Source organism: Maylandia zebra, linkage group LG10 (genome assembly GCF_041146795.1).
Source record: "Maylandia zebra isolate NMK-2024a linkage group LG10, Mzebra_GT3a, whole genome shotgun sequence".
Lineage (NCBI taxonomy): Eukaryota > Metazoa > Chordata > Actinopteri > Cichliformes > Cichlidae > Maylandia > Maylandia zebra.
Genome location: NC_135176.1, coordinates 7,586,338 through 7,609,757, shown reverse-complemented (window position 1 = coordinate 7,609,757; position 23,420 = coordinate 7,586,338). Strand labels below are relative to the sequence as shown.

Here is a 23,420-nt window from a genome sequence, read left to right as displayed (position 1 = left end):
GGATACATAAAGCCCTGATAAGCGGAGCACAGATTAAGCGAGTCACCATGGAGACGGAGGGAAAGAAGGCGCGGTCAATGTATCTTACAGCGCTTGAGGCCGAAATTCTGATGGCAGCATATGCCGATAACATGCAAATTCCGCGGAAAAAAGTAAAGTTAGCCACAGCTGCAAAAGACAGGGAGCATGCATGGCAAAACATAGCCGACAGAGTCAATGCGTGAGTGTTAATATAAACATTGATCTAGGGATTTCCACCCATTTAACACGTTATTTTATCATATGTTATTTTATTTGTTATTTTATACATTTTATTTTGTGACGTGATGTGAGCGCAGGTGCAACCCAACAGGCCCCAAACGTTCCTGGCAGCAAGTAAAAATGAAATATAAAAATATAGTCCAAACAGGTAAGGTGTAATTGTATTATGAGCCATAGTGCTTGGTCTGTTTGTCCCATGTAAATCAATTGCAGTTAGAGGCTACATTAATTTCCTTTCTGTAAGCACTTATTGAAATTATCTGAGCACATTACAAGTACATATTTGCTTACTCTGTATGCTCAAATGTGGCCCGTTATAGCCAACAGAAAAAAAGCGGAGGCCCGAAAAACAGGTGGGGGTCCTCCACCACCACCACTCACAGAGGCTGAGCAGTTGGCCCACAGCCAAAACAGTGGGCGCCCTGTGGCCGAAGGCATCTCTGCGGGGACATCCTCTGAGTCAATAACCCCGCAAGAAACAAGTGCCTACATAGGGGGTAAATTCAAAATAATACATGATGTGCATACATCCTTTCTTCACAGTCACCTTTGCAGTGCTACTCATTCATTTGATAAACTCTTTACCATAATGGATTATTTTGTAGTGAAGTTATTTTCCTACTGATTTTGCCTTCCCTCAGTCTTGGTTGTCTTTGAGAGCATAATGACAATGAAGTGTAAGGTGATTGGTATGTTTGTTAATTGCCATTTGGTCCCTTGTAAGTTATAAGTGACCTGTATAAACCTCATATTCTATCAGTTGATGGTGGTGGTGTACTGCATCTGGTGCAGCCTCCTGTTGAGCCAGACCAACATGCAGTTGTGAGTAATACTCCACAGATTATATGAGGTTACAGTAGAACAGCAATGTTGTTTATTTCTTTACTACAGGAAAATAATGAAGAAACATTGACAGCTGTTACAGAGGAGGAAGCAACAGAGACACTTTATGAGGTTTACATCTTTTAATACTTTGTGTACAGGAAACACAGGTGACCAATAAAGCCAGTTGAACAAAAAATCTGTTTATTCTTCTTTCAACATGTTGAGGTGATGATTGTGACATATGGTGTCTCTGACTGCGCTTCCATCTTGTATGTCCGTGGGAGGGTCAGGATGTTCATGGTTTGGATCACTGCTGATGTTTGGTTCAGAAGGACAGTGTTCTCCTCTAATTGTGGCAATGTTGTGAAGAATCACACATGCCACAATAATGTCACATGCCCTTTCTGGGGTGACCCTGAGTCTTTGCAGGCACTAGAACCGGGCCTTAAGCATTCCGATAGTCATTTCAGTTCTGGCTCTTGTCCTGCAATTAGCCAGATTATATCGCTGCTGTGGGCCCGGTTCAGGGTCAGAGTAAGGGGTAAGCAAATAGGGTAAACATGGATACCCCCTATCACCAAGCAAGTAGCCAGTGAACTCTCCTAAGACAGAAGGATACACTTCAGTTCAAATGTCCCTGAAGCAATTGGTCTTTATATATTTTAAAGTATTTTCAACTCACCATGTCCAAATTTTGTGCTCAGTGTACATTCACGGAATATTTGTGAGTCATGGACAGAGCCTGGCCACTTGGCTTCCACATTTGTGATAATGTTGGCAGCATCACATATGATCTTCACAGTGCAGAGAACACAAATTAGCATCCATTACTATGACGAAATAATTTGTTAGTTTGAAATGCTACAGGGAACTATGTACCTGTACATTAATGCTGTGGAAAGACTTCCTGTTCACATAGTCTCCTTCATTTACTAAAGGAGCAATGATTGGAATGTGAGTGCCATCTGTACAGCCAATCACGCCTGGGAACCCTGAAAATAAATGTAATATTTAAGTAGTAGTTCAAGTATCACCACATCATACATTACGTTTTGGTCACCCTGATACCTGCAATTTTGTGGCATCCCTCTTTGATGAATCTTGTGGGTCTATGACCGGGGAACACCACAAACGAGTACAGGAGACGTTTCAGTGCAACTGTAACATTCCTGACTGCCCGACAGACGGTAGCCTTGGAAACGTGCTCAGCTTCACCAATATTATACAGAAAGCTCCCGTTTGCAAAAAACCGAAGTGCAATACACATAATATGTACAGAACTGAGAGAATGTCCGCGATGTGTCACATGCGTAATATATGGCCTGAGGATGTTATCCAAATGACTTATAGATTGTGCTGAAAAACGGTAACGTTCGCACAGACAATCATCAGGAAATGATAAAATGTCCAAACGTGCTCTGATCACTCTCTCCCGGCGGAGAGCTCTGCGGAGAATTTGGGCTTCACGATCTACTGGCTCTTCAAGGAAGGGACACGCCATGTCTGACACTTCCTACTGTCAGGTTTCCGACAAAGGGGCGGAGACAGTCAGGGTTAGTTGTAGTAAACCTGCTAGGGGGCAGGTTAGCTTCACGGCGTGTGTCGTCATAGTGACTCACTCAGGCTTCAGCTGAACTCGCTTTGTGAAACCGAAAACCCAGAGTTTTCGTTAACTCAGGGTATACTTACTCAGTTTTTCCACTAAACCGGCTTCCTGAAACAGGGCCCAGGGCAGAAATGCTTTTGTTACGAAACTGGCTGTTGTTTTCCCCCCCACAATTTTAATTATAAGCTAGATATATTTCTACTAATGGAATTAGTTTGCTAACAGCAACAGGGACGAGTCAGTGAGTCAGTTGGGCTTGTGAATCATGATTCACGAGTCAGTAAAGTGATTCTCGAGTATTGAACGATTCGTTCACGAATCGAACATCACTAGTCTGCAGAGACAGGCCGTGCGGTGGTGTGTGTAATGGACCCAGGTGCGTACACAAGTGAGTAGACGGGAGTGAACTTAACAGAAAGCAAGCCTTTATTATGGCTGAAGACAAAGTGTACAAACAAAGCAGGGATAGCGTGACTAGACTATAACTAAACTGGGAAAACTAATACTGTGACAAACTAAGAAAACTCAGAGACTATGATGGTCACTGCAAAGACTGACCGTGAAAACATGGTGGTGCAAATGAATACAGAAGATACATGGAACTCAAATACTGGGTCGCTTGACCCCAGACCATGACAATACCGGTATTACCATGAACGGTATAATATGGCCCAGCCCTATGGCCAATTAGTGCTAAGTAACAGACTAATAAAATACTAGAATTTCAATCCTGAAATCTAAAGGACAACCTTCCTGCAGATGGTCTGTACCACACTGCAAGCCATAATAATTGTAAGATAATGCTCCAAAAGGCACCAGCAGCACAAAGATAATAGATTCAAAGATTCAAGATTCAAAGTGTTTATTGTAATGTGTACAGAAGAAATAGCATTTCTCTGTGCAATGAAATTCTTCCTTTGCTGTCCATACACAAATGCCAAGTTGGGTAGAGTTGAAGCAACAAGATAAATAAGGATAAAATAAGACAAGACATTACGATAAAAAAGATTTTAAAAAAAAAGCATAAAAATAATGAAAGATAAATAAATAATTACAAAAATAAGTAAGTAAAGACAAGTGAGGTATGTGCAAATTGCAATTGTGGTAGGTCAGCTGTTCAAGAGTCTGATAGCAGTGGGGAAGGAGTTGTTGAGCCGGGCCGTTCTGGATTTCACACGTCTAAACCTTCATCTCGAGGGCAGAAGTGTGAACAGTCCGTGTTGAGGGTATGTGGGGTCTTTGAGGATGGAGGCAGCTCAATAGAAATCAATAGATTAATTGATTTCAATTAGAATAAGTGAAGCCTACCAGTAATCAGTTTCAACCTCCTGTGATGGCACAGGAAATCAAACCAGCCACGTCCCTAACCAGCCTTAGGAAGTCACTGTGGAGTGGAAATATGGACATTACTTTTATTTTATTGTATGAAAGGATGAGAGAGAGATGGTAGCACAGAAACTACGCCCAGTACAGAAACAATAGCATTATGCTGGCATCAGAGCTTTGGCTCTTTGCAATCATCTGCACAGGTGATCATATAGCTGTGGATGCCAAAACGAGCCTGAACTTCAACAGGTAACAGAAGCAGTGATGAGTAGTCAGGCTTCAAACCTTCATATATGTATCCTCATTAGGAAACTAAGACGACAATGTGCCTCAGGCCATTCCTAAGGTTTTTTCTCCAGTGAATAATTAAGTAACGTAGTGCATTAATTTTAAGAAAAGTAATGGGTGATGTGTAATACAATATTTATTTTAGTAATGATGTCAAATCGAAAAGAGCCAGCTGAGGAGGTTCGGGCATCTGACAAGGATGCCTCCTGGACGCCTCCTGGGTGAGGTGTTCTGGGCATGTTCCACTGGGAGGAGGCCCCGGGGCAGACCCAGGACACGCTGGAGTGATTATATCTCTCGGCTGGCCTGGGAACGCCTTGGTGTTTCCCCGGATAGGCTAGAGGAGGTGGCTAGGGAGAGGGAGGTCTGGGCTTCTCTGGTTAGGCTGCTGCCCCCGCGAACCGGCCCCGGATAAAGCGGAAAAAGATGGATCGATGGATGGATGGATGGATGATGCCAACATTGTTGGCCTACCTATCTTTGTATGCAACATATTGATATTTTATCATTCTTCTCATGTTTGTGTGCAAGAAAGCAAATAAGCGCATTTCAAAAACATAATACCATCCCTGCTGCAGGAGTTTACAAAAATCATAATTTGCACCAATGAAAGCTGTTAGATCAGTGTATTTAAAATCTAAAAATAAAATTTCAAAGGAGCTTTCGTAGAGTTTCAGCATGCCGATATATCAGAATTTTTTGTAAGTTTGAACACTGATATTGGCTGATACAATAAAGGGATGGTACAAACTGTGGTATGACTTACGACTTTCTGCAGTTGCATGCATTCATTAATCCACACAGAAATCACAGAATAAAATAGGTAATATTTTTTTCTTTCTGTTTGAAGCTGAATGCAATCCAGTGGTATTTGTCACTGTTTATAGACTGTTAATGTATAACTGAAGACATAAGATAACAAAGCACAATATATAAATAAAACAGGGTAAAAAAAAACACCTAAAAGGTGTGAGCCGAAGTAAAAGGGTAGAGATAGCGCTTTAAGTTTGGCTTTAAAAGTATTAACATTCTCTGCTGTCCTCAGGTCTTCCATTAGAAATTTTTTTTATTTTTTACAGTGGATGGATGGATGGATGGACCTCAGTAACAGAAATAGGTTCATCTTTGCCTCAAATGCATCTTGTGGCAGAACCATTTTCCCAAACTGGATTGTAAAAGGATTCAGTGGCTCATTTCAGCGTGGAAACAGCATTAATCAGATGAGTGTTTGCGTTCTCAGATTAAATATAGCTGCCAACGCCATGTATTCTGAGCCACTTGCTATCAGTGCCCTGATGGTGCGGAGAATGAGATTAGGAAAAGTGCGATGGAGAGCTGAAATAGCTGGAAGATGGCCCAGCAGAGAAGAAGCCATTCGGTGTGACAGCGCCATCAGGTCCTGCTGTACGGCAATCTGTCAACCCAGCAGCTGTCAACACAGCACAATGGAGGCCACAAAGATACAGTTTATATTCATGGCTTTCCATTCATGGCTCCGGATCCATCACCATACATTAGCCACTACGTGACAACTCTACAGCGGTCCCAGTGTTCTCCCAGCTGTCTGCTGCAGATCGAAGAAGAGTGTATAAGCGTGGTGGGGGGAGTGAATGTGTGCTAGCCCAAAAAGAGGCCACAGCCAAAGTAAGCCATTCTCCTTCATATTGTGCTGATCATATTGGTGATGGTGACTGATGCTACTCAGGTACCTTAGCTTAAGCAATAAAATAATAGTTTGAACTCATCAAGCTGAAGTGCTTAATGACATACAGTACTGTGCAAAAGTCTTGACCTACCTTACATTTCTTTATATTTTGCTACCAAGGAGCAGGTCTTTTTTTGAAATTGCCTTTGAGCCCATAAACAGGAAACAGAAAAAAATCTGAGGATTGGACTGGATAACTTCTCACAACTGTACATACTATGTAACTCCATTTATTTTTGCATGTTTCAATAAATCGTTTTACCTATTTCCAATTTTTCTAGTAAAATATAAAGAAATGAAAAACCTGCAGACCCTCTGCTTCCCTTTCTGCCCCCCCCCCCCCACCCCCACCCCACCCCACCTTCTCTTTCCTCCTGCTGAATTGCTCTATTCTGAAGCTCAGTGCAGCTTCACAGTATGAAGCACAGCAAAGGCAATGTTTGATCGGTCTAGCTTACAAACCAAAGTCTGAGAGTGTGTACACAGCAGTGGTGATGCTTTAACAAAGAGCCTGAGATTTTAGAAGTAGGGGCTTGCAGAATCTCAGACAGCACCTGAATCACACAGCACCTGAATCCCTCCTGGAAACTAGTGAGTGGTGGGCGCTTAAAGAAAGAAGTTAAAAACTCCTTTTTAAATTACCAGACTTCTGTGCTGCATTTCAAGAGACAGACAAAAATCTATTGTGAGCTCAGATCAATCAGTGTAAACAGCTACTTACTAGATGTTACTAGATGTTTGTCAAAAGCTTTTAGACTGAAACAACACATTCCTTCTCTCTACACACAATTAGCCCTTCTTGCAGCTGTGAAGGTGTAGCTAATTTCTTCCTCACACACCATCTGTTCTGACACAGTGCTGAGCAATGGCTGGTCACTCCCAGCCAGGCTGAGCAACACGGAATTCAAATGACTGTTTAACTGAGCATGTCGCTTGTGTATTTTCATCTCTCTGCATATATGAATATGAGGTGAGACCGTCCAGGAGCCAGTTAGCCAAGTTGATGCAAACGAAGGCCATCTAGTGAAGGCCCATTGCCTATGGCAGACCTTCCCAAAGTGTGGGAACTGCCCCCCTGCAGAGCCATTGCGGGGGGGGGGGGGGGGGCGTGGTATGAAAAGGAAAAAAAAAGGGAAAAAAAGCGCTTGGACACTGCTAGCATAATGGACAGGTTTTTGACGGGGCTCCCACAGAAACGCAAAGCAGGAGATGAAGCATCGCTGAATATGTTTCCAAACCAACTTCATTCTAAGCCAAAGACTAGAAAATATGGTGAAGCATATCTTCCCTTTGGCTTCACCTGCACAAGTGCCAAAGTAGGTCTCCCCTGCAGAATTGATTTTCCCTTCGTCGGGAGCACGGGCTGGGCTCTTCAAATCACGGACAAACAGTATCCCACATTCTTGATTTTTAGTTCACAAACACTTGTTATAATAACTAACTACTCCTGACATTTTGGAGATGTTAGCTCTTTATACTGTAAAATTAAAGTGGGATAAAAATAATATCAGGCTGATCCTGCCACGATTTGTTCCCCCGGTTGTGAGAGTTGAATGTGAGTAGGGATGGGTATCGTTTAGGTTTTATCCGATACCGGTACCAAATCGGTACTTTTGAAACGGTGCCGGTGCTTAAACGGTGCTCGAACCGGTGCTTAAAGAATGGAGAACACAAACTTTGTCCAAAAACCTCTCATGTTCAGCTGGTTTTTTTTGTAAAAAGATAACAATGTGTGCCTTTTCTGCAGCTATGTGGCATATATGGCATCACTCTTGGCTGGAAGCAGTGCTTAAACAATGGAAAAAACACAAACTTTGTCCAAAAACCTCTCATGTTTAACTGTTTCCCACTTTTTCTTTGGTCATGTTAGCCTTTTTGGCCAGGGTGAAGGGAGTATCTGCCATCAAACAAGAAGACAGCCGCATGTAGCTATGATGATGTTTGCTAGTTCACCTTACATGCATTAATGTAATAACGTGGTTAGCCTACTCAACGTAAATTACACACGAACAACATGAAGCTACTCATGCAGAGAAGAACGGCTGCTGCTGCATCATCATCCTCATCATTTCTGCTACACTGGCAGGGCTAGGGGCCAGGACTCTATTCTTCGGGTTTTTGGGGGATGTTGCTCCGGGTCCGATAACTGGCAACCCACCCGACGTGCACGGTGTGAGGTCTCGCAGCAAGCTATCAAATACGGCGCATTTCTCGGCTTTTAAAAAAAACGCTATGCGTCGCCAGCTGTTTAATCGGATTCTTGGTGTGACCTCCTTTGACAGTATCACAGTATCAGCTTAAAGCACTTGTTGCAGGCTGCTGAGTTTGCATATTTTGCTGTGAAGTACAGCCACACTTTTGACCGCTTCGCCTTGGACATTTTTAATCTGTAGCTCTGCTCTAACTGAACGTACGTACCTGGCCCCGCCTACTATCCTCGGAAACGTAAAATGATTGGCTAGAAGTGTATCACAGCTCAGGGAAAAAAAAGCACCGAAATAAAGCACCGAAATGTGCGCTGCTTTTCGGTCTGGTTACTACCGTTTATGTCAGAACCGGTGCCATCATGGCACCGGACACCGGTACCCATCCCTAAATGTGAGAGTGAATGAATAGTGGCATTGTAAAGCGCTTTGGGTGCCTTGAAAAGCGCTATATAAATCCAATCCATTATTATTATTATTATTACTGTTAATCTGAATATCTGCCATTCTGCAATTCTTCTCATGTAAACAATAACGTGGCGCACAGCGTGACGTGAAAAAAGGCACATATCTTTGACGTTGACAAACTCTGTATTCCTTGTCCACACGTGCACGTAAAAAAGGAGTTTTAAAAAATCTCAGTTTTCTGTGATTCAAAACGGCATTAACATGTGGACGAAAGGTCCAAACCATAGAAACAGCTGCGTTTTCAAAAATACCCGTGGACATAGCATAAAAGAGTTAGTAGTTTATCTTCTCACTACCTGTAATTTATTGCAGATTACTTGTATTTACTTAATTGTTTACTAAATGTTTGAGGTGCGAAATAAACCGCAGTGGAGCAAAATATGGGTGTGTGTGGTTACAGGATGTGTTTGGGCGTGCGTGTGTGTGTGTGTGTGTGTGTGTGTGGGGGGGGGGGGGGGGGGGGGGACATTTTTCTTGTAAAACAGAGGGGGGCCTGGCAAAAAAAGTTTGGGAACCCCTGGCCTATGGCATGCAAACTTCCAGTGATTTGGGCGGAAACAGGCAGGGGACATCGATCAGAGCGAGAGGCCTGCCCGCCACCCAGCAATAAAAAAATCACCACGATTAAAGATCTTGATTAGAGTGATTAAACAGCTCTGAGCACTTACAGATTTCACTCATTAACTCACGTTCCTGGAAAATGAATAGCTCTGGCCCCTAGACTGTCCTTATGTTGATAGTCATCGATTTGATGAGGAGTGCCTTTGCGTGAAGTGCCCGTGTTCTCATTCCTGACTGCTGGCAATGTCTCCGACTTTGTTATCTGAAGAGCTTTTCTCTACAAGTCGTCCCCAGGTGCTGCTATATGCCTATGAAACTTTTCAGCCATCAATTCTGATGCAAAGCTACAGAAAAAAAAGCGATGCCAGTGTAGTTAGTAAGATTGAATGGCTCTGGGAACATGGGAAACCAAACCTGAACACCCCCACATTTCTATTTCAGGGGTAGAATTAAAATGACCTACGGAGTGCCACAGTGAAATAGTTTAACTCTCAAGTGGAGAGAGGCTTTTCAATTGATGCTCTCTGCAGCCATAAATTTTCTGTTAGATAACAGATTTAACATAAACCAGAGAGAATGGGCAGCAAAGAACAAGTACACCTTTTTCCCACTTTATAAAGATGCCCTCTTCACCTCCTCCACAGTGTAAGCAGCTCAATGGCTGGAGCAGCACAATCCACCATTTCTGATTGCTCATCTTCTCCTTTCTACAACAACAGGTTTTGAAGTTGTTTTGTCTAGCACAGACCTTCTTTATTGCCTTGAGAGCCCCTCTTGTTACAATTTATAAAATGGGCCATTCACCCTGAGATGTTTTCCTATCCAGTGTTTTTTTTTTTTTGGTTTTCCAGGACACACACTTATCGTCTTGTGTCTTATGACGCAGGCTTTGGCTTGCAGGAAAAGCTCCATCAGAGCAGAGAGAGATAATTATTTGCTCTGGCCTCAAAGGCTCTGAGAGAAGCTCTCTTAATAAGATCCGGGCTGCTCACATCTCTTGCAATTAAAAAAGTGTCACTGTAGATGTTACATCACAATGGAAGCAGCCAAAACGCTCCAAGTTCGCTCTCAGCTAATATAAAGCTTCCTCTTCTTACTGTTCTGCCTTGGGTCACTTGTATGCCTGTATCAACATATAATACTCAAATTTAGCTGTGTTGTTCCTTATGTTGTTTATGTTGGACCAGACCTCTCTACTTGACTTTAAAACAGATATTCATTTTTCAATACACAAGCGCATCTATTGTTTCTGCTTGGCGAAGCGGTAAGACATATTTCTTGCACCGGCATCTTGGTGCATGCACAAGCCTAGCACACACTTTCAACGTTATCTTGGTGTCTCTCAACATTCATATGTACTGACACATATATGGAGCTTGGAGCTCCTGTGTGGGTTTTTTGGGTGTGTGTGTGTGACCATGTAGTTTGAGTGAAGCCTGTGAAGAGAGCTCATTAAAGGCTCAGACACCACAGGAGTTCAAACCATGCATGATTATTATGCCTCGGTTAGCATGGAAAAACACCCCTGAAATAGAGTCTGGACCCTTGCATACAGAGCAGCCACTGTGATCAAAATCATTCAGCCAGGCGTATTATTATGTGGCACCTAGAGCTGATTAGAAGTAGACACTACGCATTAGTTTGACATATTCAGTACATCAATATTCTTTGATGGGAGACGGATGGGATGCTGATAGAGCTTAAGTTATGTTCTATCGCCTACAGGAGCTACTCTAACAGACCGTGCCTCTTGTGCTCTTCCAGACATATGTCACATATATGATATATGTAACCTCTAGCCCATCTCATATACATGAAAAGGCGATGCACCATGCAGTGATGGAGCACTCAATGTACCAATAAATGCGAGATGCTGCCAAGCCTTGGGTAGCTAAATGAATGCACTCGCTGAGCCTGTCTAATTGGCTCCCGGGGTGAGGCCATCACTCACGACAGACCATTTATCCTGGGTTTATCTTCGGAGAGGAGCTGGGGGGCTGTGCGGAAAGGGAGGAGGGGAGTGTCTTGCCATGTGCTGGCAAAGCTAGGGAAATGGGATGGGGGGTGCTGCCATCCAACCTTCCCCTGAGCCTAATCCTTCACCCCGTCCTCAGTCAAAACCAGGATTCGAGGGTGACGTGGCTTAAATCCACTACAAATGAAAACAGACTCCAGCCACCATCTTAATTGTGTCTAATGCCTGGCATTGCTCTGCCTCTCTATCCCTGTGTTTCATCCCCTGCTCTATCCCTTAATCCTGCACACACGCTCTCTCATTTAAAGAGGCACATTAGAAATTGGAGAGGCACGGGTAGCTGTGCTGAGCCAAGCTGCCAAATGGGATTCTCCTTTGATTATAGCTTAACAAGATGAGTTGAGTCCATCCAGGGCTTGCTTTAACACTCAGCTGAGTGGTCGCCATCCTTCATGTGCGACCGTGTGCCAGCCGAGGCCGTGCAGTCAGACGAGCACAGTGGAGCCCGTCAGTGCGAATGTCTTGTCTCCTTGCGTGCTGTCATCATTTGCCAAGCTGCTGCGTGCCACTACACCACTCCAGTAGACATTGTGGCTCTTTTCTCAAACTGGGACCTATTACATCTTCTCCAGGCCAGGAGATGAGTAGACCTTGACAGATGGCAAGTGTGTAACCCCCTCTGTCTATCCTCAGTAGCTGTCCTTCAGCTTCATCAATCTGCTGTGGCTTTACTATTACCCTACAGACTTAATGAGACCTCGCAGGCTGACAAGAGCAGTTACGCTCAGGGAACGAGGGACGAGCACAAAAATGAGTGGCAGTACAATCCAGCTTCACCTTAAAAAAAATAAAAATAAAAACCACCCAGTGCATTGATTTAATTCATGTAAATACTTAGCCAGATAAAAGATTCCTCACTCTAGCATTCAAATGTGCCTGCCACCTCTCATATCAACACTAAGCCCCCCCAAAAAAACAAAAAACAAAAAATCCCACTCTAATTCGATTGCCTTTCATTCAATTGGATCACTCACCCCTAATACATCATGGATTAGTCAGCTTTCTGTAAATGACAAATGTGATGTGAGTAAAATGTCACGAGGTATCAGTGGGAAAGTGAGTTTTCTCTGCACTGACACAGGATCACAGAGCTCATCATTAATTATGGTCTCGCCTGGAGTTTGGCTGCGAGCTGTAGTTATTCAAGCAGCAGTGTGCATGTGTGTACAGTATGTGTGTGCGTGTGTGAGCAAACACGCCAGGGAGAAGCACTGAGATTGTTGATAAGGGCTGTCTGCCATCTCTACAGTTTCCATGGTTCTTCCTAACTTTTGCTGGATGCTAATGAAATGGACTCGGCTGGGCTGTCCTGCGTTCTGAGCTAACTATCCCTATGGCTGTAACACATTTAGCTGAGTAAAATTCAACTCAGTGGCAACATTGGGAAGCAGAAATGGGTGGGTGATTGAATTGCTACATCTCTATGGCTGTATCCCAATTCAGGGTCTGCAGCCTAAAAGTACGCAGCCTTAACGGCCCACAAGGGCCGCGTACTCAAAGACCACTAAGGCCGGAAGTGCGAGGCTTGTAAAATGGGACGGTCTAGCCTCCGTCGCGCTGCCCAGGTTGCCTAGCAACGATGATACTAACAGCTGGAAACGTTTCATACAGCTTTGTTTGACAGAAATGAAGGAGAAAATCTTTTGTTCATTTGTTTGTTTGTTTCTACATGAGCTTTGATCATTCTCTGTAAGATTAAGGTCAGCTATTGGACGGCGTATATTTTAAAGTAAAGGCTTTAAAACCAAGTTAGTACAAACGTCACTAATGTCACATAACTTTGCCGACATGTGGCCAACAGTAATGTTTTAATGGTCTTTCTTATTAAACATTTGCACATAAATAAGTGACATAATATTCAGTACTTACTCAAAGTTTACTCTTCGGGCGCCCCTCATCCGCCGTTTTTTTCCGGCAAAATTATCCACACCCAGCGCCGCGCTATGCATTCTGGGATATGTTGGGCCACGAAGTCTACACCACCACATCCTTAAAATTCAGGGAAATGAAGGACACATTTGAGGCCGCATTTCGAGCAGCCCTTGAATTGGGACAACCTTCGTCGCGTTGCTGTGACATAATCGGCCTTAAAATGCGGCCCATAAGGCTGCAGACCCTGAATTGGGATGCAGCCTATATGCATGCATGATTACCTTCCCTAACTAACTCCCACTGTTGGCTTGGGAACAGTGTACAATCCCCTGGCACCCATGACAAGGCCCTTCAACACCTCCCTGTGTCTCCACAGGCACCCAACCAGAAATCAGGAGACCTTAAAGCAAATACATGATTCTTCGCTGGGCTGCTAATTGTTAATGCTGCCAATTATGTTAACTGGGGCACCCGGCCAATCAGGAAGCACCCAGGTCCTGCACCCTGAACCCTTCTTATGCCAAGAAACAGTTATCTTTAGCTCTATCTTTAGAGGTTTCAGAGCAACCTCTTACAAGAAGGACTGCAGTTTAATTCAGTGTCTCACAATAATGCCTGTTTTAAAAATGAGAATAAAAGAATAATATGATTCAATTGTGTCACGACAGAGCACTGTGACTGATAACATTTCCAAAGCATGCTGATAAAAGTATAAAAACACATTGTTATGCACCATTTCCTCACAAAAACACAGCTCCTTAAGTTTACTCCACTCTTCCAGAGAGAATTTTTTTTTTTTCATCCTCCCAATATTATGATGAAAATGACTTCTGGCAGGTTACGGTGTCTGAATGTAATGTTCTGGTGCAGCTTGTGAACTCAGCACCCCTACAGGTACATACCTGTCAATGTCAGGCTCTGTGCTACACAAGCCTTTATGGCTTGCACTCCAACCAGCATCCCAATAACTGCATTGTGAAAAACAGATAAACAACTACCGTTTCTCTGAAAAAGGTAATGTCAGTTGACATCAAAACCCAAGAGCAACTCTTTTTTTTCCATCCGACTTGCCTACGCAAGCATTTCAGATTGGACTCTAGTTTGAATACACATGCATCACATGTGGGCTTCCTTACAAAGCCAAACACAACCTTTTGCTCAGCTGAATCAAGAGCAGTTCCACTTTTATTTGTGCGTTTAGCTCACAAAATTGTCTCCCATGATTTAGAAGACATAGCTCATATTGCCAACCTGCTGCCAGCATATCGAGTCAAATTACAGGACTTGGAAAAAAATAGCAGCCAAGAACAAGAGCAGCTAAGTACTGTTGCAGAAATAATAAAGAAATGCTTCAACACGAAGGGAGATAATTTAAAAAAAGAAAACTTGGATCAATATAGATTGCTGGATTCAAGGGGTAAGGCTTCAGCCACACAGGCCTAGAGACCTCTTGGCAATCTCTGCTCTTGGTCTTAAAAAATTAATTTGTTTTAAATTTCAGCCATTAGTAAGAAAATTGTCCAAGAAAAACATGTATTGAGCTGAAAATAAAATATCAACTACATTGTAGTATTCTCCCATCTAATAGCTCTATGATATTTTTTGGCCCCAGTCACAAAGACCTAGCAACCAGGTGGTGAGTGCATAACAACCGTAACTAGGGAAAAATTATATTTATATTGGTTGGCAAGTGACTGCTGCCTTTCACAAATTAGTTTGCTCATAAGGAGATTGCCGCAGTTGCCTGCAGTTTGCATTAAAGATGGCAACGTTCCGACAAACACTAACTGGCCAATGAGCACTAAGCTAACTGACCAATGAGCAGTAGTAAAACTTGAAAAAAGTGCAATGCAAGCTGGAAGTGGAAACAATTTTCCCTCAAAGTCAAAGTTGTGCCTTACCACTGAAACTGTAACTCTTCTGCAGGTAATATTTTAGTTTGACTTCAACAGATGGCTTCCTTGGGGAATTTTCTTACTAACGACTGAACCTTCTAACAAATAAGCCCAGTGCAAATCAATAGACCAAATATTAAACTTCTCTTTGATTAGGTTTAGATTGAGTTATTTCTTTATTAATGCAACTTTGTAAATGCTTAAGGCACTGTAAGCCTAGCAAATCAGCTCCCAGTCTAGTTTAATAAATCTAGTTGCCTCGACAACTCTGGTTTTATTCATGCTACACATGTGACTAACTATGAATGCAAGCACATTCTTACCCGTAACCTTATTTATTTAACCTTATTTCTATCTTCTGTTTTGTAATCTGTGTAATCTGTGCTGTCTAAAAATTACTTTAGTGTTAACCATGGCAACCTAAACTTACTCAGCTCTTCAAATAACTTAAAAAAGGTCTCCAAACAAATTAAATTATAAATAAAGGACTATAATAATATAACACTCAGGACTATCATTGTACCCTATATAATCATTCCCTCAGGGTCAATAATCAAGTTATTTTCGACCAACTTAGTACTGTTATCTTATCTGTTGTTTTTTTACTATTTGTTCTTTACTTACCCTTGCTCCTCCATCATCTCTTGGAGCTCCATACATTTGAGCTCCACCCTCCTCTTCCTCTCATGGTCCAGAATTTCTCTGTGGGGCTTCTTCACCAGGACAGGCTCTGCTTTGGGCTCCTCCTCCTCCTCCTTAACTGACTGCCCCTCTTCAGTTTTAGCTTGCAGCACTGTAGTTGCAGTTGGCCCTCCAGATCCTACAGCTGTTCCTGCTCCTGCTCCAGGGACAACCGGCTGGGCCAAACCGTTTGCACCATCTTTCGGAGACAGCACCCTTGTTGCATCATACATGATTACTGAATCTGTCGAGACAGAGATGAAGAGACCAAAGGTTAACGGAGAGAGGGGATGAGAGAAGCTGTCACTTGTGGGTCTCACTCACATTAATCATTTAATGTCAGATCTTTCCCTTGTTTTGGGAGGTTCTCACTCAGTGGGAGTAATCTTTATACATTTAGTAAAAAAAAAATCCCCATCAAAGACCATTTTGTACCCATCTCTAAATGTTGTCAGTACATCACACTATCTGAACCAGCAGTAAGCCACAAACATTCTGAAACTGAAAGGTGAGCGCTTCATTTGATGTTAATATCTTTGGACAGGCTGCAGCATTTCTGCCTGAACTGAGCAGTACGATTGCACACACTCGCACCAATATACTGCACCCATGCACGTACACACACAATTTGGATCTTGGGTACATGTGGACATGCACAGCCAGAGACAGAACTGGAAGTAACTTCAGCTCTGTGAGTCAACAACTAAGTAGTGCCTAAAGGCAGGTTAGGAGACAGAGTGCTTCCTCTTCTACACTCTCGTATCTAGTGGAGCAAACTAAAGCTGTAAACTGTAAAGGTCATATAAAAACCATATGACGTGACAAGGAAAAAACAATGGGAGCAATAAGCATACTTAAAGACAGAAATGAGTGACAAAGGTTAGTGTGAGAAGAAACTCAATGCCCTGTTTGATTTTGACTTCCTTAATCTTTTCTCTTTCTGCCTCATTTACTCATGAAATGGTGAGAATGTCATTTTGTTAATAAAAAAGCATCTGGTGGAAGTGTTGTGTGGACTGGACTCTGATTAAGACAGACTGTTCTTTTAAGGCCAGTGCTGAGCGCACGGGAAGTGTGGAAGGGCTTATAGCGTGCCCGCGAACTTAAGCTCCTCTCCCTCTACAACTAATGACTTCATTTTTCAGTGCGGAGGCACAGAAGGCCGGCTGAGGCACTTCATCACTGCCACACATTGAGGACTCAAGACAGGTTGATACTGAAGCTGGATGGACAGACTCTCAGAGCTACAGTCACAAGCCATTCCCTTTTCTTTTATCTAATCACAGGGAGTGTGCGAACAAGCTAATGCTGTGCCGTCTCACGCTTTTGTGCATTTGAGCTGCTCCTGGTAGTCTTTGACTGGTTAATAGGGATGTGCTTGTGTTCTGGAGTGCCGTGTGCTGGTAAACAAGCCGTGGATGTGTGCGGCTCTCGGGTGACAGAACAGGTGGCAGGACAGCAGGAGGCATCATCTCTGAATCTATTATACAGTAAATCAGCGCTTGATATTCCATGACAGTAATCTCTCATCTACACACGCTCACCTGCAGAAGATGGTAAGGAGAAAAGCTCTCATCTTTAAAAAGGGTGTTTAAAATGACATTCAGGCAGACAGCAGCAACACACAACTGGTGAAAAGACAGGAATATGTGATATATGAATCACTCTGTGAATAACAGACAGTTCATTTAGATGTGAAATGAAATGTAGCTTAATGTGCGTGTATTTGTGTGCTTACAGAGAAATTTACATTCATGCATCCCACAGATTCAACAAAAGCACAAGCAAGAACTCACATGCACTTATGGAACATTAAATTTAAAGGACTTAATTATTAAATGACAAGAGAAAAATGAAGCAACCCGCATCTTAAGTAAAAAAATGTGCCGTTTATGTTAATTTGCATAGCTCTTTGGCTACAAAGAGAGCAGGGTTGTGGGTTTGGAGATGCACTTAGGGGAGAACTATGGATAACGCCATACGTGCTGTAGACTGTGTAAAAAAGATAGACGCTGCCACTGTGAGGTCTTGATTTGAAGCCTTGAGCTGAAGAATCACTATTTTTGTGTTTTGAAAGCAGATGTTATAAAAAAGGTGGATCAGACTGAGAAATACAGGGGTTAGGGTTAGACCACACTAAAGTATACCCTGCTTTATTGTGACCACAAATTACAAATCATATCCCATCATATGATATTTAACAGGACTTGAATCTAGTAGTTGGGATCATAACCTAAGCGGTACGATTATTTTCTTGTAGGACTGGAGTTCTTTTTGCTCCCAGAGAATCCACACCCTGTGGATCATTAAAATTCCCCATCAGCTTCTCTTCTCTCTCATATACAGTCTGTGGCTTATTCTGGAAGTCCTGTCTTGGCCTACAAGAGATCCACGAGCCCTCCCATAAATGTCACAACATGCACACATCCCAACATTAAAGGCAGGCTCCTTCACAGCAAGGTTAAATGAAATGATAACATCTGAAAATCAGAGCAAAAGGACCCTCCCATTCCAAATTAAATTCTTCACCAGATGTAGAGCCTGGCCCACATCTGTCGTTACGTTAAACTGGAGCCTCCTCATTATATTAATGCATCATTCCTTTTTTCCCGGGGAGATGGGATGGGCAGAGAATCTGTTTTCTTTCAAGTTAAAACAACTAAATTATTTAATTGTGTGATAAAAAGAAAAAGTCAGAGCAGAAAGGGAGACTTGTCATTGAGCCGATAAGGCGCACAGCTAATTGTGTGCGAGTCCTCTGCAGGGACTGAAGGTTATCTCTAGCTGCTGTATTAATGCTGGCACTGACCTCTTCTGCTATTATTGCAAAGGCGTATAAGACTGTCACATCCCGACAAACACTGTCTGTAATTAGTCATGTGCTAAGTGAAGTTGTTTAGCCGCAAGCACAAAGCGCCGCCATCAATTATTTCAAATCCCAAACAGATTAACACACACTTGGACATTCAATACTCTGCTCCAGAGCCTGTGACTCGTGCCATTTCTTTAGAAAGAGAAGAAAGAAGGCTGCACTGCTGTGTCCTTAACTTCTGTCAGTGGTTTTCCTGTGCTGTCTGCTTGATTGGACCTTGCCGCTGGGGAGGCCTCTGCTGTGTCTATACTGCAGCCTGTCTTCTGCTAACATTATGCAACATGGCATTCTCCAGTCCTCTAGTCTTATAGTATACGACAGCGTATCACTTGTAAACATCGGTGCCAAGGTTGCACATCTAATCTTGGACACTTTTAAACCCGATCCTTCCTTGCCGCCAGAGATTCTACGCGGCGCGGAGAACAACAAAGGACGGGCCGCTCATCCGAGGCGCAGAACAAAGAAGCGCCGAGGGAAACGCGCTGGCATTAGGAATAGACTGAGACAGCAGGCACATCGCGCACCACTGCCCAGCATCCTACTGGCCAATGTACAATCCATGGAGGACAAGCTCGATGACCTAAGAGCAAGGGTCACCTTCCAACGTGACATGAGGGACTGCAACATTCTGTGCTTCACGGAGACATGGCTGACCCCCACCGTGCCGGACCAGGCTGTAACTCCGTCGGATTCATTCTTTGTGCTCCGCGCGGACAGAACGGCAGAGTCAAACAAAACCAAAGGTGGAGGAATGTGTTTCATGGTAAACAGAAAGTGGTGTGATGCCAGGAGCATTTCTACTCTTTCCAGCGGCTGCTCGCCACATCTGGAGTTCCTGAGCATTAAGTGCCGCCCTTTCTATCTGCCCCGTGAGTTCACCTCAGTCATCGCCACGGTGGTCTACATCCCACCCCAAGCGGACACAGGTATGGCTTTGTCCGAATTACATGATGTGCTGAGCTCGCTTCAAAACAAGGACCCGGGCGCAGCCCTCATTGTAGCAGGAGACTTTAATAAAGCGAACCTCAGACAAGTCATGCCAAACTTTTACCAGCATGTCTCGTGTCCAACGAGAGGGGATCGTATTTTGGATCACTGCTACACGCCATACAAGCAGGGCTACAAAGCTGTCTCACACCCGGCTTTTGGGAAGTCTGACCACAACGCCATCTTCCTCATTCCCCAGTATAAACAAAACATACGGCGGGAAGACGTGACCACGAGGGAGGTAAAACGGTGGACTGCCCAATCAGAAGCTACGCTACAGGACGCACTCAACGACGGCGACTGGGACATGTTCAGAGCATGCGCAGTCGACATCATCGAGTTTACGGAAGTAGCAGTACATCGCGGAGCATGACGTCCGAGCGGCATTAAGGAGTTTCAACTCCTCACTGCAGGCATGTCATGTGCCTGCCTGCTTCAAGTCCTCTACCATAATCCCTGTCCCCAAGAAACCTAGGATCACTGGACTAAATGACTACAGACCCGTGGCTCTGACATCTGTGGTCATGAAGTCTTTTGAGCGCCTGGTTCTCTCCTATCTCAAGACCCTCACGGCCCCCCTCCTGGACCCCCTGCAGTTTGCATACAGAGCCAACAGGTCTGTAGATGACGCCATCAACATGGCCCTACACTTCATCCTGCAGCATCTGGACTCCCCAGGAACCTACGCCAGGATCCTGTTTGTGGACTTCAGCTCTGCCTTCAATACCATCCTTCCAGACCATCTCCGAGGCAAGCTTTCCCAGATGAATCAGAATCAGAATCAGAATACTTTATTGATCCCTGGGGGAAATTATTTTTTGTTACCTTTTTTGTTTACCATTTTTGTTTTGAATGTGCCTGATCCCATCTGCCGGTGGATCACTGACTTCCTGACAGACAGAAAACAGCATGTGAGGCTGGGAAAGAATGTCTCGGACTCCCGGACCATCAGCACCGGCTCCCCTCAGGGCTGTGTTCTTTCTCCCCTGCTCTTCTCCCTGTATACTAACTGCTGCACCTCCACCCACCAGTCTGTCAAGCTAATCAAGTTTGCAGATGACACCACCGTTATTGGACTCATCTCGGACGGGGATGAGTCTGCCTACAGGAGGGAGGTTGAACGTCTGGTGTCCTGGTGCAGCCACAACAACCTGGTGCTGAATGCCCAGGAGACAGTGGAGATTATTGTGGACTTCAGGAAGCACACAGCTCCACTCCCCCCCATCATCCTGACTGACACCCCCATCACCTCTGTGGACTCATTCCGCTTCCTGGGTACCACCATCACCCAGGACCTGAAGTGGGAGCCCACCATCACCTCCATCATTAAGAAAGCCCAGCAGAGGATGTACTTCCTGAGGCAGCTGAAGAAATTCAACCTGCCAACACGGACGATGATGCAATTCTACACTGCAATCATCGAGTCCATCCTCACCTCCTCCATCACCGTGTGGTACGCTGGAGCCACTATCAGGGACAAACAGAGACTGCAGCGTGTTGTGCGCTCTGCTGAGAAGGTGATTGGCTGCAGACTCCCATCTCTGCAGGACCTGTACACCTCCAGGACACTGGGGCGTGCAGCTCGGATCACAGCTGACCCTTCTCACCCTGGACACAGTCTGTTTGACCTGCTCCCCTCAGGCAGGAGGCTCCGGTCCATTCGCACCAGAACCTCTCGCCATAAGAACAGTTTCTTCCCCTCTGCTGTTGAACACATGAACAATAACCGTATGACTGTTCCCACCACTAACACATGACCCTACGCTGTGTTCACTGCATCATTCCATGTTTGGCACTGATCACCACCTGCACTCATGTATATATCATGTATATATCTATCTATCTACTTAGCACTTTTAATTCTTATTCTCATTTTTATTTTCATGTCTATTCAAGCTTAATTTATAACAGTATGTTTGCACTGAAGCACCGCAGCAATTTCCTAATGTTGTAAACCCGCTCAACATTTGGCAATAAAACCCTTTCTGATTCTGATTCTGATTCTGAGAGTGAACACAAGGAAAGTGGCGGGGCCAGACGGCATCACCGGCCGTCTGCTGCGCTGCTGTGCTGACCAGCTAGCAGGTGTGTTCACTTACATCTTCAACGAGTCCCTGGCGAAGTCTGTGGTCCCCACATGCTTCAAAAGATCCACCATCATCCCTGTGCCCAGGAACAGCAAACCCTCATCCCTGAACGATTACCGGCCAGTTGCACTGACCTCGGTAATGAAGGTCTTTGAGAGGCTGCTGAAGAACATCATCTCCTCCTCCATCCCAGACACCACAGATCCGCTGCAGTTCGCCTACCGATCCAACAGATCCACAGAGGATCCACGTCTCTAACAGCATCACCATCAACACAGGAGCACCACAGGTCCTCTCGCCACTGCTCTACTCCCTCTACACTTCAGACTGTGTGGCAACCCATGGCTCCAACACCATTGTGAAGTTTGCTGATGACACAGTGGTGTTGGGTGCCATCTCCAACAACGATGAGGCGGCCTACATGGATGAAGTGAAGAATCTGGCATCATGGTGCCAGGACAACCACCTCCAGCTGAACCTCAGCAAGACCAAGGAGCTGGTGGTGGACTTCAGAAGGAGTCAGCACAGAGACTACAAGCCCATTATCATCAATGGCGCTCCAGTGGAGAGGGTGCAGTCCTTCAAGTATCTTGGTGTCCACATCTCCTCAGACCTGACATGGGCTGCCCACATTCAGGCCCAGACCAAAAAGGCTAGGCAGCGCCTGTATCACCTACGACAACTGAGGAAGTTCAGGGTCTCTCCAAAGATCCTCAGGATTTTCTATACAGGCGCTGTGGAGAGCATCCTCACACAGAACATGACATCGTGGTTTGGGAACAGCTGTGTGAAGGACCTAAAAGCTCTCCAGAGAGTGATCCGTACAGCAGAACGCTGCTGCAGGATTGCTCTCCCCCCGCTTCAGGACACCTACACCAGGAGATGCCGGACTAGAGCAGATACTGAAGGACCCGTCCCATCCTGGCAACAAACTGTTCCAACTCCTGCAATCTGGTAGAAGGTTCTGCATCATCCGGGCAAGGACAGAGAGACTCAAGAGGAGCTTCTATCCCCGGGCCCTAAACACACACACCCGCCCTCTCACATCATCTATAATTGACTGAGACAGGACTCTCTTCCAGACACTCTAAACCAAGGCACAATGTACATTCCAAATTCCTTTAATTTTAAAAATGGTTATATTGTCTATCCTGTAAAATAGTCAGATGTCTATTCATATTAATGTACAGAATTCACCTGCTTGCTGCTACTACTGCACATTCACCCAATGTACGGCAAGAACAAGATCCGGGCCATCAACACCTACGCCCTGCCCGTGATCAGGTACCCTGCTGGGGTAATAGGCTGGCCAAAGGAGGAGATAGAAGCCACTGACATAAAGACAAGAAAGCTCCTTACCATGCATGGAGGGTTTCACCCCAAGTCCAGCACCCTGAGGCTGTACGCTAAGCGGAAGGAAGGGGGCCGGGGACTGGTGAGTGTCAGCACCACAGTCCAGGATGAGACAACGAACATCCAAGAATACATTGGGAAGATGGCCCCAACTGACCGAGTGCTCAGTGAATACCTCAGGCAGCAGAAACCCAAGAAAGAGGAGGGAGACGAGGAACCATCATGGAAGGACAGGCCCCTGCACGGTATGTACCACCGGCAGATAGAGGAGGTGGCTGATATCCAGAAATCCTACCAGTGGCTGGACAAAGCTGGACTGAAAGACAGCACAGAGGCACTAATCATGGCAGCACAAGAACAAGCTCTGAGTACAAGATCCATAGAGGCTGGGGTC

At 44.5% G+C, this 23,420-nt stretch overlaps 1 protein-coding gene across 9 annotated transcripts in view; it reads right to left on the bottom strand.

Annotated features, from left to right (window-relative positions):
* srrm3 (serine/arginine repetitive matrix 3) overlaps positions 1-23,420 on the bottom strand; it is a 144,940-nt gene that overhangs the window by 53,509 nt on the left and 68,011 nt on the right. For all 9 annotated transcript variants that reach the window (XM_076888947.1, XM_076888949.1, XM_076888952.1 and 6 more), the window contains one exon: positions 15,671-15,971. In XM_076888947.1, the coding sequence (XP_076745062.1) occupies positions 15,671-15,960 (290 nt within the window). In that variant the 5' untranslated portion in view covers positions 15,961-15,971. The remainder of the gene's footprint in view (positions 1-15,670; positions 15,972-23,420) is intronic.